The following is a 17,785-nucleotide window of genomic DNA, read 5'->3' as shown; positions in this document are numbered from 1 at the left end:
GGTTGGATGGACGTTTATTTGCAGGCACCTACAGAAAGGCTGAATGGATCTCACTGAAATATGGCATAGATGTAGAACATAGTCTAGAACACATAGGCTACTTATTAAGTTTTTTTTTAAATTCCTAACGGACGGAGTCGCGGGCGACAACTAGTAAGTAATAATGTGATAAACGAGTTGTTTCTCTAGACTCTAGATTTAAGTCACCATAAAATATAAGTATTCGCTTGAATTAAAATTATATTTAACAATTATAATATCCACTTGCAACATTTCGATATGCGTATGCGTATGCGTATGTTACGCATTTGGCATTAATATTATTTAAAAAAACTAGCTGTCGCCCGCGACTACGTCTGTGCGTAATTTAAAAAAACTTTAGTAGTAACCTATGTGTTCTGTACTATGTTCTACATCTAAGCCAAGCCACGTTATCCACTTGCAACTTTCGATATCAAACGTATTTGGTATTAATATTTAAAAGTAAATTTAAGGTTTATAAATACTTAAACTATAACGACATAAAACATTTGAAAATAAACACAGTACTTCAACATAGATGTACATAATAGTAGAAGTTCCTTTTATTTCCTTTTAGTGAAGGCACGTAATGAATTGTCAAGTTCATTTCAATTTAAAAGATTGAATAGGTCGTCAACAATTATTGTTCATAGAAGGAAATAGATTGGGTCTATACAAAGCAACATATTAGAAGCACGCATGAATGCATTGCATAAAACAACTAATAGAGCTAGGGAAATATGAAAGAAATGTTTATTAGTGACTTTCAGTGTCAATATACTTAAACATTGTTATCCCTCCCTTTTCTTTGAAAAAAAAACAGAGATGGCAAGCAATCTTACTTCTTACTAATATTATAAATGCGAATGTTTAGATAGATGGATGTTTGTTGAAAGATGTCTCCGGAACGGCACAACGGATTTTTATGAAATTTGGCAATTTAGCAATGGCAATTTTTTTTGTAGAACATAACCTGGGAGAACTACTCCGCGCGGATGTAGTCGCGTACGACCGCTAGTTTTCAATAAAAGCTTTCCGACACTAGAAACTCAAGGTTAGTAATAGAGTAAAAGTGACAATATTAATAAACAAACTGTATATTAATTAAAATGACTGATGACTGTGGACTGAATTATCCACAGCCTGTGCGATACCAAAGCGATAGTATATTGTAAAACTTGTCTTAATTCCGTTATCGAAATGTTTTGAAATACAGGAATCTCGTATCTTTGCTACCTACAGCGCGTTTCAATCATGAAACAAAGTGAAACTACTTAAGAAGTTCCAAGACGTCGCGGCTTGAGTTAACTTTAAGCATGAGTTACACTACAAACTCATGTTTGCTGTCAAGTAGAGTTAACAAACTTTAACTTTACCTAAGTCGTATTTATTCCGTGATTACTATCAAGGGTACATTTCGCTAATGTATTTTTATTCATTCTAAATAACTACAAATAGACGATAGAGAGATGGAGGTTACAGTGGATAGTATTACATTTTTCCTCATTATTTCGAAAATGTACGGTTGTTCTTTTCAAATCTCCTTTCTATACTTTATTTCTAATGTTTACCTAAGTTTGCCTAACTAAAGTCCATTTAACTTTTTAGCGCCTTTAAAAAACTAATAAAGAATATTAGGATTATTGATATAAAATATCCACAGGCGCAGCGCAGTAATAATACGTAGCACAGCTTTCCTTTAAATGACGCAATTTAAACTTTACTTTTTAAAATATTAGTAATGAACTATAGTCCTTCAACTAAACTAAAGTTTGTTCGCTTTACAACACCATGATATGAATTGATTTAGCCTAAAGTTTTGTTTAATATCGTAAGCAATGAGGGTAAGTCTTTAACCCCTTTGAATAATTTACGAAACAATTTACGGCGTATTTACGATACCATAAATTTGTATTGCTACTATGATCTAATTGAAAAATTATTGATATCACTAGCTGTCGCCCGCGACTCCATACGCGTATAATTTAAATTAAAAAAAATTAGACTATGTGTTCTTTCATACTATCTTTCACATCTATAACAAATTTCAACAAGATGCAGCCGTGTTAGACATAGCTTCTAACAAATAAATCCATCCAATTAAGCTAAGCCCCTAAGTACAGTTTAATTAACTTAACAGTTACTTTACAGATTTGACTTTACAGTTTGACTGGCAAGTTAAAAGTATGTAACTGGTATGTAATTTAGTTCGAAACATAAAATCTAACCACAGTAACACGTTTTAAATCTATCATTTGGTGAGATTTAAAGTATAACTATACTTGGCATTGTATTATGAGGCTGTGAGAGGAGATGGAACTTTAATACCAATCCGCAGCTACGAAGGCTAAAGTCGTATCTTTTAGTATTTGTTTACACAACGTATAAATTTATTTTATGTGCTTGCTATGTATTGGATGCTTATTTCATTTATGTCGGTAATTTCGTTTATGGTAAGTTATTTATTTAGATCTTGTTATTGACAACAAAATGAATTAGGAAAATCGTTATAACGGCCAGTTTCTAAATCTTACTAATCTTACTTCTTACTAATATTATAAATGCGAATGTTTAGATGGGTGGATGGATGGATGGATGTTTGTTTGAAGGTACGTCCAAAACGTCTCAATGGATCTCGGTGAACTTTGGCACAAATATAGAAAATTGTCTGGAAGAACACATAGGCTACCCATTATGTTTTTTTATAAATTTCACGCGGACGGATACCGGGTGACTGCTAGTCTCTGTATAAAACATATCATCCCTGTCAATATCTTTGAGAAAACAGAGATAAGAATACGTTTTAAAATGGAATTTTGGTCTTAGAAATTCACGGTTATTTATAATAACTATCATCTGCACAACAAATTGCTTAATTATTTAATATATTTCTGACAAGTGATATCTTTCGTAGGCAAATACCCATTCATTTTCGTCTTATTTATCATTTCGCAGTTTATTTGCCGTGAAAATGTGTTTAATAATTAATTGGATTGTAACTAGTATGACAGGTTAACACTTTATAAGTTAGAGACGATATTTTCACCACCGTGATTTTTATTTTTTTATCTCCGAAATTTTTTATCACCGAAATTCACACTGAGCATAGCACCTTGTTTCAGTGATTTTCATAAAAAATAAAATTAGATTTTTATTATAAGTAAAAAATACTTTTTTGTACCACTATTTTTGTAATAAATATAAAAAACTTGATTTTTGCAAAATTTGGTACTGGTATTATACGGTATTACTGGTATTTCAAATAAAGAACTTGATGTTTGCAAAATTATTTTTTTTTAAATACTACCAAAAATAAATTATTGTATATAATTACAGTAATAGCATAGGTCGGGCGCGTGATAAGAGCATACAATTGAGTAAAGAAACTGACCGGTAGAGGGGATATATTTCCCACCATTATATATATTTTTATATGTACATATGTTTTTACTTCTATTATATACCCTTAACCATTATCAATTTTATTTTTCCTCTGTCCACTCCTTATGACCGTTAAAGGGTTAAAATACAATTTAATACATCTTTATAAATATCCAAATTATGTGAATAATATATACTATCGATAACACGATCGAAAGCAAAGAATCATCTAAGCGTTACGTTTACATATTTATATGAAAGCTCGATTTTGATATAGTCGATATAGCGCTGTCGAAATTGTCGAAACGTGACGCGATACGGTTGCATTCGTAAATGCATCGTAGCGCTTTTAAACATTGTGAAAATTTGATACAATTTATGATATATCTTACTTCTTACTAATATTATAAACTAGCTGTCGCCCGCGACTCAAACCTCGTGGATATACTATATAAAAAAACATAAAATGAATTAAAAGTATACTATGTCCGTCTCGTGGCTCTAAGCTACCTCCTCACCAATTTTCAGCCATATTGGTAAAGCCGTTCTTGAGTTATAAATAGTGTAACTAACACGACTTTCTTTTATATTATATATATGTATATAGGTGCCAAAGTTTAGATGGATGGATGGATGTTTGTTAGAAGGTATCTCCGGAGTGGCTAAATAGATGTTGATGAATTTTGTCACATATGTAGAACATAGTCTGGAATAACACAGGCTACTTTTTTTTTAAATTCCGCGCGGACGGAGTCACGGAAGGCATCTTGTTAATGTATAAAACCAGCTCCCATACCAAAATGAGACGAGTCATTTTATAATCTTTATTAATTTTAAACCAGTTGTGTTTATATTATCCGTTAACCTTGTTACATCAGTTTCAGTGAGGGGCGTTTGTTGGACATATTTTTGAAAACGCCTTAGATGTCCAGTGGGGCGGCTTTTATTTAATTAGTTGGTTCGTTTCATCATATACGTTTCGCCCTTGTATATAAAATTGCTTAGGAAAGCGTATTTAAAAAGATCTCTCGACCATACGCGTGATATAATTAGTATGTGACATTTACAATCTATTTTCATGCGATCTATTTCAAATATTTTGATAGTTACATGCGTTAATTTATTTGGTTCGTCAACAAGAGTACATGTGTTCCTATATACATTTTAAGCACTATTACAAAAGGTTTAGGTAAAAAATAGAGTAAATTACAAACAATATTAAACTAAAAAAATCTGAATTTAATGAGTAGGTATTTAAACGAATTGTAAATTAAACCACAATTAAAAGCGTGTATACAACAATATACATACTTTCGCAAAACAAGAAACAGAATGTTAGACGTCTGCGACTTCACTAGGATTCAATACACCAACTATTTTTGATTTAAATATGGGTAATTTGTCATGGAATATATCGATGGAGCTATCGTTGTTTATAAAACGATATTAAAAAGCATTATATATAATGTAGTCTTCTTATTCTCTTCTGTATTTATTTTATTAGCCCTAATTGTTTCGATGTGACAGCAATGACGTCACAAATTGTCACGTTTGTACACATTCGTATTTAAAACGGACTGTTTCAAAGACTGTAAAATGCTCAAGGCTAAGCCCTGATACTTAAAATATTCACAGAAAGACAATTGCGATGTGCGGTTAATGGAAAAAAGTAGGTCGGTGTTACACCAGTTATGAGTTTGTACACATGAAGCAAAGTTTAGCCTACATAACTAAGAAAGTAATGATATTGAATGTGGCTGAGGTAGAGGAAGACAGAAAAAAGTATGGAAGAAATGTATAAAAAAGGGTATGCGTAAGAGGGGGGTGAATTAAGATATGACAGCTGATAGATAGATATGTTTGGAGCATACACTGTGCCAACCCTCCGTAGCGATAAGGGCAGGTTTATGAGTTTTTGTTCTGATCATAGAGATAGAAATAAAGATTTAAGATATGAGATTGTTTTTTTTAATAACTTTGAAGAGTTAAGAATCATTTAATTAAAATATTAATAAATTGTATATATTATAAAAATACTATGAAAATTTTTCCTTTCATGATGATTTACTTTCATGGTTGCCGTAGTTACTGTTGAGAGTAACTTTATATCCCTTTTACGAGTTTTATGAGTAGGTGCTTAAAAGATTTTCTTTTATTATCCTTACTTCTACCAAGCTCTTTGATTTTACGGACGACATTAATTGATTTATTATATCTTACAATCTTTTCTACAATAACACAGACGGCACTGCTTCAGCTGAGTCTTGTGTTGTGGAAATCCGCATTTGCAACGAAGTCTAAAGTCTCCATTGTTGACAACGTACGGAGAAGTTTGCGCGAAATTCAAATAGCTTTGTAACCTATTTATTCGTAGGTTACCATTGCTGAAATACCTATACAAAAACATATTGGTTATCTCTGTTTATTCAAAAAGAATATAAGAGACAGCAACATGTTTTTGAACAGTCGAAATGATTTTGTTTTAAAATTAGTAATTGACATTTTTGTACTATACTTAAGCATATTTTCTAAAACAATTGAAGATTTTTTCTCAGTTTACTCATTACTTTGAAGGATCTTTGTCCCAGAACTTAATTTGAAAAGTGTTTTGTTTGAGTTTTAAACGTAAGTCCCCTGCGAAACGTGACTAGAATAAAACGGGCGTAGAATATATTTGCTAGTAAATTGAATTCAGAAGGACATTCCTTAATTATTCTGGAGCAGCGACGCTTATTTTTAAAATAGTCGGACTTAGTGTGTTTTAGCGAATTAAGTTTTATTAATGTCTGAACGTAGACCTTTTGTCTAATTATTGTTCTATTGAATTAACTACAGCCAAACAAGGATACTTGGATATTTGACCCGATGAGAGAGGCGCTGCTATAGCACAGAAATACGTTACATCTACATGGGCATAGAAAATGGCATGAAAAACAACATGACAGCTATTAGAATAGTAGTAGAATGGAACGGCTCTCGTAGTGCAAAATCACCACATAGAAGACAGGCGTGAAGTAGAATTAACTCCACGTTTCGTCTGATGAGTGCTATCTCTCATATCTCTTTTCACTCCAACCCCTTCCATATAAGGAAAGGATGGGGAAGTTATTGAAAGAGGGACACATAGGAAAGGGAAATATTCACCTTCTATGCGTCTTCTCCTCCGTCGAATAAAGTTAGACGGCGATAGCTTTGCCATTTTCGCAATTTCAAGTGTTTGTCTTCACCCATGTAATATTAAAAAATAGTTCGTAAAGGACTTGGTGACACTTTTCTAATATTGACAAGAGAGCGCTAGTGAGTTATTATAATTTATTTTCTCCTATGCCCACCGCGTCAAATATCCTCGTCGGTTTGCACACTGTTTGCTATACAAGTACATACTTTAATTCGATAATAATTTTCATATCCATAATGGAATAAAATATAAGTAAATAACTAAGCTTTTAAATAAATAAAAAAACATATTGAACATCTAAGATAAACTAAATGATTCGAGACGGGACCCTTGAGCACGCAACACAGTCGATTGGTAAAATTTTATTACGACGGACATTTTATTGCTGTTTTATAACGATGCAATTTTTCCACTCGATGGAAAATTTGTAGTACGCTCCCGATATTGCTTTTAAACTTTTTGAATTGGCATTTTAATCGATTCAGTGTTGCCATCAGAGATAGCAACATAGGTATACAGACTTGTGATTTATTTGTTCCTTAATATCTTTTAGATTTCTTTAATATTGAATTTACAACTTTACATCTCTTTAGTACTAAATATGGTATACTTATGTAGTAGGAGGGAATTAATTCGCTTTACCTTAATTTTATTACACAAATTGTAAGCCTTCAAAGTGATTGAAGAATTTATCTGTAAATACACTTCTTTTAGGTTCTTATTCATTAATAGGCAAAGAAAAATAAAACCTTGAGAATCGGTAAAGTAATAAAGAAACTTTGCGTCGCAACAAAGTTTAACCCTTGTTTTCGAAAGGGTTCCGAATATCGCTCGGGAATAATATATTTTTATTGTCATTTATCTTCAAGCTTGGAATAGAAAACACGAAAGATATTTTAAAAGAAACCGTGAAATAGTGACAAGGGAAGACAAGAGCGTTGACAGTGATGTCGCTTGGGAAAAAAATATATTTTAGTTGTGTGACCTTGAGCACGAAATGAGATACACTATAGTTGATTAATTTATAGGTTACTAGCTGTCACCCGCGACTCCGTCCGCGCAGGATTAAAAATAGATGTTGGCCGATTCTCAGACCTACTCAATATGCTCACAAAATTTCATGAGAATCGGTCAAGCCGTTTCGCAGGAGTATGGGAACGAAAATTGTGACACGAGAATTTTATATATAAGATATTACACAAAACATTACACGACCAGATTGAAAAGTCACTTTATATGTAATATTTTCATACAGATTATAAGATAGGTAGGGTATTCGATTTATATAACGGTTAATTGATGTTCCATGAATTCCCCGATGTACAGATGACAGTTTTTCGTAGAACAAAAAAGGTAAAGGAATATGAAGACGGGACGACACCGCTATAAATATTTGTGATATAGAGGACAGGAGTGTAAACATCACTGCGCTGTTTAAAGTGCGATAAGCTACAAGTTACGAGACAACCAGGAACCAAGATGTACCTTTTACCTTAATATCCTTCATATAACGATATAATGCTATTTAAAATATCATTAACCTGCTTTTGATAACATGATCATCAGTTTCCACTTTCGAAACAATCATAGAAAAAGATATTGTCGTTCCTTTAATTATTTGAACATGTTTTTATAAATGTATTTAGGCAATCTAAACTCACGCTTAGAACAAGTTTAGATAAAAAAATGAAATAATATGTGTAATAAATAAAAATATATTATGTTTATCTTTCACACTTGTAAACTCGTAGAGGGGTGCAAAATGTGCTATAAATTCTGGAACAATGCCAAAATATTATTGCTGCTGTGTCATACTAAATAATTTTAGCACAAAACAAAAGAAGCACTCATAATTTTTCATAATACAAAAAGTAATGAATATTTCTCAGTGCCTCATTATCATTATAAGAAATATAGTTGTTAAGGTCTCAGATTATTGATTGATTGACACAAAAATTAATAAAATAAATGGAACCCCACCTGAAATCAAAACCATCTTGTTAAATAACCTAAATCTAGAGACAAAAACACGTACGTTATGTTACTACATAAAAGTTCTATTGCATTTTTTCACGTCAAATAACAATGTTGTAAGATATAAAAAGGTATTATTAATGCAGGTATTTTCGCGCTCATTTTAGCATTAAAATAAAATTTCACAGTTTAAAATGATGAAACAAATTAAATTCGTGTAACGAGTGAACTTAATAAAAGGCAACCGATTATACGATAAATTTAACGATGCCTTTTATCTGAGTATAAAAGCATCTCAATTATTTCTCGCAATTTGAATTCCTTATTTTCTATTTTCTCTTTATAAATTTATCCCTTTTAAGGTTCTGATAATGGTGAATCATTCGCTTGAAATACAGGACGAAAATAAATTATGATTACTAATTGTACATCATTGAAACTTTAAGGCGGTTGTGATTTTTACCAAAAGGACAATGGTATGCGAGAAGAGATTAAAAAGCACGCGTATGGGCAATATGCCCACTTGATGTCCACCTTCGCACTTGCGAATGTAGCTAAAGATTATGTTTGAATTTTATAATGGATAAAATTGTTTTTTCTAAAACATTATACCTACTGAATATGCATATAAAATATCATAAAAATCGGTCAAGCCGTTTCGAAGGAGAATAGTAAATAACATTGCGGCTCAAGAATTTTATATTCAAGATAATACAACGCAACATGATAGTAACATAAAAAACGTAAAAATACTATTTCTAATTAAATTTTACTGTAGCACAAAGAGAAAAGTTAATTTCTAGGAAGAAAATACGAGGCCAGGAAGCGTCGGCTATTAGGAAATGACATTACCCAGTGCCCGACCATGTCTGTATAGAAATAAACGTAGTCACTTTACCTTCTTCCATTTTTCAAGTAAATTTAAAACATTATATTCTAATTACAAACTACAACGAAAAATGCACACGTATTTTTGGTAAGTTTATTTTTTATAATGATACTATCTGTCGCCCGCGATTACGTCCCCGCAGAATTAAAGAAAATAATTAATAAGTCGCCTATGCGCTCTTCCAGACTAATTTCTACATTCATACCAAATTGCATCACGGTCTGTTGAGGCGTTCAGGAGATACCATCTAACATACATCTATCCAAACATTCGCATTTATAATATAATAGAAGTAAAATAACCAATAGTCTAGTCTACACCGAATAGAATTATTAAATTCAGTATCATCGTAGTTAACCGCTTAAAAACAAATGAATAAAAAATAGATGAAAAAACTATGATATGAACAAATTAAGTCAAATGCCACAATCAAAATTCACATATGAAATTCGTAATCCGACTATAAAACGAAAATACGAGTACTGGAGCGTAACTTTATGGAAGCATATCGCGAAATAACATCAGCAACTAAGTGAATCTCATTTCCTTAGCGACCCCTTTTCCACAGAAATTCCTTTATTATGTTACGCATGTGTCGGATTCAATTTTACATGCCAGCAACACAATTCTGTCTGAATATACAATCGTGACATACAAACATTGTTGAACTTCAAAATAAATGTGAAGCCTCCAGACCACATAGAATAATAACGACTGGGTTATAAAGAATATAAACTTACTAATATTGTAAATGCGAAAGTTTAGATGGATGTTTGTTAGAAGGTATCTTTAGAACGGCTTAACAGATCTCGATAAAATTTGGCACAGATGTAGAACATAGTCTAGAAGAACACATAAGCTACATACTAAGTTTTTTTTTCGTAATCGCTGGCAAACGTTATTTTGTCATATTGCAAAAAAATTATCAATTGCAACGCTATAAAACTTCCACCTCCTTCATTTATTTTCAACGATACGGCGAAAATTAATTTAAAATGCTGAAAAGAACATTACGTCAATGACTTAATGCGCGGGATAATTTAATAACTCGATAATTATATTACGCCATAATTAAATACGCCTTTTGTAGTGTTGCCTGAAAGAAAATGATATTCGAATTTAAATACGAACAAAGAATTTAAATTACTATTTTATCGGTTTGTATTATATAATTATAGACATTATTAGTTAGAATCCTTTGGCACGAATGGCGCGCTTTTCTTACCAAGTCAAGTGTCAGAATGATTAGTGAGGGTCGACATTTTAGTGAGGCTAGTGTTACGCCAGTACACCGACACAGTGTCGGATTTTCTTCCTAATAGTAACAATAACTATATTTTATAAGGATTTTAGTAGTAATATACGCTAACTAAGTTTTATTTATGAATTTATTAATTTTAAACATAACAGTATCTTGTGTTCGCTATATAACCAACAAACGACTTGCAGAAATTGATGGCATCCGGCGACAGATAACTCAAACTTTGTGACAGCGCGGGTGTTAATTAAAGCGCACAAGTTATATTAAAACAGTTTGTTGTATATTGGTTCAATCTTCATGGTTATCGCATAAAGAACTTTTTTACGATACAAGGAAGCAATTTGAACTTATAATCATGAACATTGACGAGTTGTAGATAAAATAAGTCAAAGGATTTGAAGGGTAGAGAAAACATTTGAAAATACATTAAAAACAATAATATTACAATTTACAATTAATAAAGTGTCGGTGGCTCTGGGGCTAAGCATTTGACTTGTAACACGCAAGTCCTGAGTTCGAATCCCGCCATGTACCAATGTGTTTTTCAATTTTCGATTTACATATGTACATTTATCCGACGTTCTTATGGTGAAGGAAAAGTGCACATATCTACGAAGAAATTTAAAGATATGTTCAAACAACCCGTACAGGGATAGCGTGGTGGACTGTGGCCTTATCACACCTAATTTAGAAAAGACTCCGAGCCCCTCAATAGGGATGTATAGAGAGCTGATGATGATTACATTTAATTACATATTATAAAATTAAAAATATATTAAAAAATCAATAACATCTATGTATTTATTATGAGAGTCTTAACTAAAATACGTTTATCATATTTGTCGGATACCAATTAAATTCTATTCTAGAAATGGAACCACTTAGATATGGTTCATTAACTCAATTAACGTTGAGAACGTCTCGTAAGCGAATAAACCCTGCAAAGTAATATTGTGTAATATTAATTAATTAGTTACTCCCGTTACACTATCAATTGTTTTAACGTTATTAAAGTAGACCATTGGTTCCCAAACTTATTTTGTCTACTGCCCACTTTGATATTAATATTTTTTTAGCCCCCCCATATTTTCACATATTTAAAAACTATTATAACTTCAAATTAAATTAATTAATTATTGTGAGCTATATATGAATATTAACGGAGAATTCTAAACGAAACTTTTACTATTTTTTTTTAAGTTTTGTGTCGACTGAGTCGCGGGCGACAACTAGTACATTCATAAGTATAGAATGACTTCAAACGCGTTACGTTTGATGACTAAAATTGTACATTGTAAAATTTCAAATTTAAATTGGACATTCCATTATAATGATATGTATAGAATTTCTGGGCTTTTAAGGTCTCTATAACAATACCTTTTGTTTCCTTTACGATGTCAACAACTTGATTTTTATTTTTGTAGAGCCTTCTTTACTTCTCCTCGAGAAATAAAACGCGTACAAATGCTGCTATATCTTTCCTTCCTAATAATATATAGATGAGTTTTTATTTAATCAAATAATTCCTTAAATAGCCAACAGTAAATATTATCAAAACAAAAACTTTAAAGTTTAAGTTACAAAAGTGGGATTATGTTCGCGTTGTTCGCGAAGTAAGTTTGAACAACAAAGTTTCTAAGTGTCGGTGATTTTATTAAATAACTGCAACCTGCTAGTATACTCTGTGGTCAATTAAAAAACTTCTTCATAGTACTCTTTTTACAAAATATGCTTTTCGTTAGTAACGCAAATATATTATATTATGTGTGCGAAATCTATTTTTTTTATATTGCATACAGACACTTTAGTTTTATTAATATGTATAGATAAAATGAAAAACAAATATCTATACTGTTAGGAAGAAAATCCGACATTGTGACAGTGTATCGGCGCAACACTAGCCTTATCAAAATCGACATTTATGTCCCCTCACTAATCAATCTGACACTTGACTTGGTAAAGAAAAAATTTGCGCCAAAGGATTCTAACTATTAATGACTAAAGATACAAAATACAGTTTTTACACAACTAAAAATATTGAGCAAAAAAAGAAAAAGTATCCAACATTTTCTATTTCCCAATAAAAAGACAGCGAGTCTATGGTCGACTGTAATTTAACACCATCATTGTGCGGTATCCGTCGAGACGAAAAGATAAAATAATATTCCCCATTGTACGTTGTATCTTATTCAATGAACAACAAGTAATATAGCTAAAAAAATTGTTAGGAGAATAAGTAAGTCTAATCTTGTATGAGTAAATATCATAAATCAAGTGCGTTGTGATAAACAAATCCATTTCGCGGTAACAAGAGATATCCCACGGGGCGGCACAACATCGTTTTTGCTTCAAGTTACAACTAAAGAACATACTTATGTATTGTGAACTAGCTGTCACCCGCGATTCCGTCGGTGCGAAATAAAAAATATATATATTAAGTAACCTATGTACTCTTTCAGACTGTGTTCTACATTTACGCCAAATTTCATCTCAATGGTTCTGGAGATATGTACATACCTTCAAGCAAAAATCCATCCATCCATCTTAACGCGTTTATAATATTACTGAGAAGTAAGATTTACAGTTGGTACAATTAGTTTAGCAATAGGTATGTATGAAGTCAACCAAATTGTACTGGGGCAGTGTGCCAGCGTGATTGACTAAAGCTCAGTAAACCTCAAGTCCAAGGCTCGTCGTCCTAGGTGGGATACGGGTTGGTTGTTTCAACAAGAGTCAAAATGAAAATGATTCTATTAAACATTGTTCTATCTCATTATATATTGAGTTCAATAAATTATTGGTATGTTAGTTTAATATACAGACATTTATCTTGCAAAAGTTTATAAATACAACTTGTAACTACATATGTTTTATGTACAACATAAGCGAGCACCGTTTACTTTTAAAATTAATTTAAAGATACTATGAATACTCATCTATAATTTTACAAAATTGTTCATAAACTGAAGAATAATTAATACACGGATGGGTTTTATTTCGTCAAATTAAAAATGGTTGAGAAAAATTCAGTTTTTAATTTGCCATACTTTTCTCTACAAATATTTATTTAAAACTGTAAATAACTTCACTTATAAACAATTATAAAATTTCAATGGAATGGCACCACTTCTCAAAAATGTGTGTTTTATAACTTTTTTTCAATAAACGAACCAAAAAGGGTGTCAAATATACAGCTTTCCTTACCTCATGACAGGGTTGACATTAGATAAGATCGAATGAGGGTTCAGAAACACGACTCTCAATAAAAATAAACTTGGAAGTATACAGAAATATCAACAAAGATTATATGTTATACAAATCCGTACCGTGATTTAGAAACTGCCGAAACACACGTAATTTTTTTTGTCGATATACAGCGTGTCCCAAAATTCAACGATAAAACAGATCGATAACTACACCAGGTTTATTTAGTATTTTTCCACGTGTAGCTATCGATCTGGCTATACACCATTTTAGTATTATCGTTGAATTTTGGGACACGCTGTATAATTAACTATCTATAACTCTATAATGAACTTAAAATATCACAAAGATAAAATCGTTAGAAATTTTAACAGTTTTATTCTATAGTCTACATTTTAATTTAAATCGTTACCATGTTAATTGTCTTTTGGCTAATTCGTACGCCGGAATCGAGTTCTCTGAAAAGTAACAGACGAAAAAAGCTGAATTGTGGCGATATTGGATTTTAAAATTAATTTCAGCCGGCACTGAGCTTTACCGTTTGAAATCATATTAAAAAGTCCCGCATTAAGTCTGTTGTCCGGTATTTAGGTCATGGACTCATTTACGAAACGACAAAACGTATTTTCATCATTATTTACAACTGTTGTACATTTTTAATCAAAAACTAAACACATTTTTTTGAACTCAAAATAAGTACATTATTTGCTTTTTCATTTATAATACAATGACTATTAAATTGCGGTACTTTAACTGTATGAAAACTAGGCAAAGATCCGACGTCGTACTAGATTCTGCTACTCTTCGGGGGTGCATAACTATCTGCCTTGCCGGTATACCGTTAAGAACGAATAAGTACTAACTCAAAAATTTACAAATCCAAAATGAGTACACAAGCATTTAATACCCCAAAATTTTACTAAGTACTGGCCATTATTAAATGTTTCAACTTTTTTTTAATATTTTAAAATTCAAATCATTAGGGATGATTAGTTACGTTACTTGGAACTTAAATTGGAGTTTAATTCAAGATGGTGTAAGGACGAGATGTAATAAAGATTATAACCTCACCTTGGTGTAACAACATTTTATGACGACGCTTTACGATCTTGTTGTTAAGCCTTAAAACTAGCTGGATCCTAATATCTGTGCGACAAACAAGGCGTAAAGACAATGCAAAGTCTATAGAACAAAGACTGCGACGTCGGCTAAAAGTTTTTTTCAACAATGTTGACTAACGCCTATTCAGTTATATGCGTGATTTGTATCCTATTACATTAAAACCATAAATCTTTCTTATTCTGGTGTTTTTTGTTGCTGAATGTTGGCAGTCAGGTAAGTTGAGTTTAACTAGGGTCAACGCACAACAGCGCATTTGCGCAAAACTCGAATCCGCTGAACAATTTACTCCAAATATTCTAGTATTAGGATTCCGGAATCAAATATCATTAACCAATACAACTTATGGTCCTTCAAGAAGTGAGTTTACCATTTTTTAAGGTTGGCAACGCATCTGCAGCTCTTATGGTGTTGCAGATGTCCGTGGACGTCTTCGATCACTTCGGTATTCTTGGCGCTCTTTTGCCCCTTCTTTATAAAATTATCCTTTTTTTTTAACATAAGGGGACAAACGGGCAGCGGGAACACCGAGGTGTTCAACAACGCCCATGGACATTAGCAATACCAGAGGAACCGCAGATGCGTTGCCGGCCTTTGAGATGGCGGTACGCTTGCTTCTTGAAGGACCCTACGTCGTTCATTCATTAGGTTAATCATTCATTCATTTATCGAAGATGCTATTGAAAGTACTATGTTGATATTCGTATAAACTCTTTCAATTGAGTAGATTGTCGTTCAATCCTTTTTCGAATCAAATAAGATCAAAACTAGATTACTTCGATTGCTCGTGGGATTTTCGATCTATTCTCGTAGAATCTCATGGATTTTCTATCTACTTATCCCAACGCAATTCAATAGCTAGCACCGGTACGTACCCATGTGGCCAATTTTAAACGTACCGAGCTGATGCAATGATGAATGATTAAAAAATATATTTTTAGAACGCTAACCTATTCTAAATTAATTCCTACAAATACGCCATTGGTTTTTCTGTTTATAATACTGAAATCTCAATTAAATCACTACTACTACTAATAAAAATAAAGTCGACTTTGCATTGTCTGAAACAAAAATGTTTCATTCTCTATAAAATACTATGAGGGAAATAGAACATCTGTTGCTTCGGCAATAGCGCGACCGTCATTTGTAAGGAACAGCATGTTGGTAGTTTTCAAGACATCAAAACGTATTGTAGGAGATTATTACGCAAAACGACAATATTACGAGTTTTTCATTATAAGAAAAAGCGTTGTAGATTTTCTTGCTTATATCTTCTTATGAATCCGTATTAAATCGGATACATTTTTACATTGATCTCAAGGACCTTTCACATTACAGATTATAAAAAAAAACAAATGAAAACACAAGTTCATTACTTTATTAAAATGTTTAACGATCAAACTCGAACATATTCTAAGCATCCATGATCCCTTTTAATAAAACCCCACTGTCAATAACATACGATGAACCTGTGATACTTTTTGCTTTATCACTTGCCAAATATAACACTAAATCGGCCACTTCATTTGGTTCTATTATTTTATCCAACGCTGTACCTTTCCTTAGCATATCCCAAAATTGCTTTTTTTGATCTTCATTTAAGCCCATACTTTCCATAAAATCAGATTTCACTGGTCCAGGATTCACAGAATTAACTCATACTCCATACGGTGCTAATTCAATAGCAATAGATCTTGTAAACGCATCTAAGCCGGCTTTAGATGTAGAATATTGCGAATTGATTCTCATACAAATACCTGTAGATGCTATGCTCGATATATTGATTATACATCCCTTTGTTTCAGTCAGATATGGAGCTGTAAGATGTGTTACTAATACATGTGCTCTTAAATGAACTGCCATGATATCATCAAAACTTTTAACGCGTTCTTTGAAAGTATACTTTCTGATGCAGCAAAGCCTGCATTATTAACTACAACATCCAGTCTTCCAAAATGTTCAATTGCTGTTTTAATAGCTTTTTCAACGCCAGCATCTTCTGTTACGTCTACTATTAGAACTTAAGGATTACCTCCAACATCCTTGCATTTTTGGGCCACTTCTTGCAATTTTTCTTCATCTCTACTTATAAGTATCACATTAGCCTTTTCTGTGCTAAATTAAATTGATATTGCAGCTCCAATGCCTTTACTAGCGCCAGTAACAAGAACTACTTTTTCATTGAAACTCATTTTTAACGCGCAATAAATTATTAAAAACTCTTTTCCATTTGCAGACGATCTTTAGATTGAGTCTATCATACGATTTACTTTTGTGAATGTTTATAAAATTCTTTATCTGTCAGATAACTTTGGCTAGTAAAAACATTTGGAAGTGTTCACGTATTAAAAATAAAACTCGATACACAAATAAAATATCACAACAAAAAATATATCAGGATTCTTTTAAAACTGATATATTTTTCCCAATTTTTTTTACCTTCATGTAAATATAAGGCATAACATACAGATGAAATTTTAAAAACTCAGACAAAGTTATGTTTTTAATAATAGACAGTACGCACTTCATATCCATGTCCATGTGTTGATAAGATAGGTCAAGCACTGTTTTGAGGTAAATAATACTCCAAACTCAGAATTGATAAGGATAAAGACGAGAGAGTTTACGCAATTCTACAGTTACTTCTGCTTTGTATTTCGAAACTATACTTGGAGATGCAGAAACCATTTTTTTCTCGCAGACCCATTCTAAAACTTTTCTGGTTTCGGCGAAGTCCCTGCTGCTAGATTTATTATTC

At 32.1% G+C, this 17,785-nt stretch overlaps 2 protein-coding genes across 2 annotated transcripts in view; one reads left to right on the top strand and one right to left on the bottom strand.

Moving 5' to 3' along the window:
- Positions 1 to 17,785, top strand: part of LOC106126886 (probable G-protein coupled receptor CG31760) — a 40,895-nt gene that overhangs the window by 1,468 nt on the left and 21,642 nt on the right. The window lies entirely within an intron of this gene.
- Positions 16,441 to 17,279, bottom strand: LOC106126531 (uncharacterized oxidoreductase SERP2049). Its single transcript, XM_082930819.1, is given in 3 exon segments — positions 16,441 to 16,919; positions 16,922 to 17,038; positions 17,075 to 17,279. Coding segments are annotated over 3 exon segments (741 nt in total). The 5' UTR covers positions 17,220 to 17,279.

The sequence above is a fragment of the Papilio xuthus genome, unplaced genomic scaffold (genome assembly GCF_000836235.2).
Source record: "Papilio xuthus unplaced genomic scaffold, Pxut_1.1 DF824992.1, whole genome shotgun sequence".
NCBI classification, from domain to species: Eukaryota; Metazoa; Arthropoda; class Insecta; order Lepidoptera; family Papilionidae; genus Papilio; species Papilio xuthus.
The sequence above is the reverse complement of the archived record's forward strand: the minus strand, read 5'-3'. Positions and strand labels throughout refer to the sequence as shown.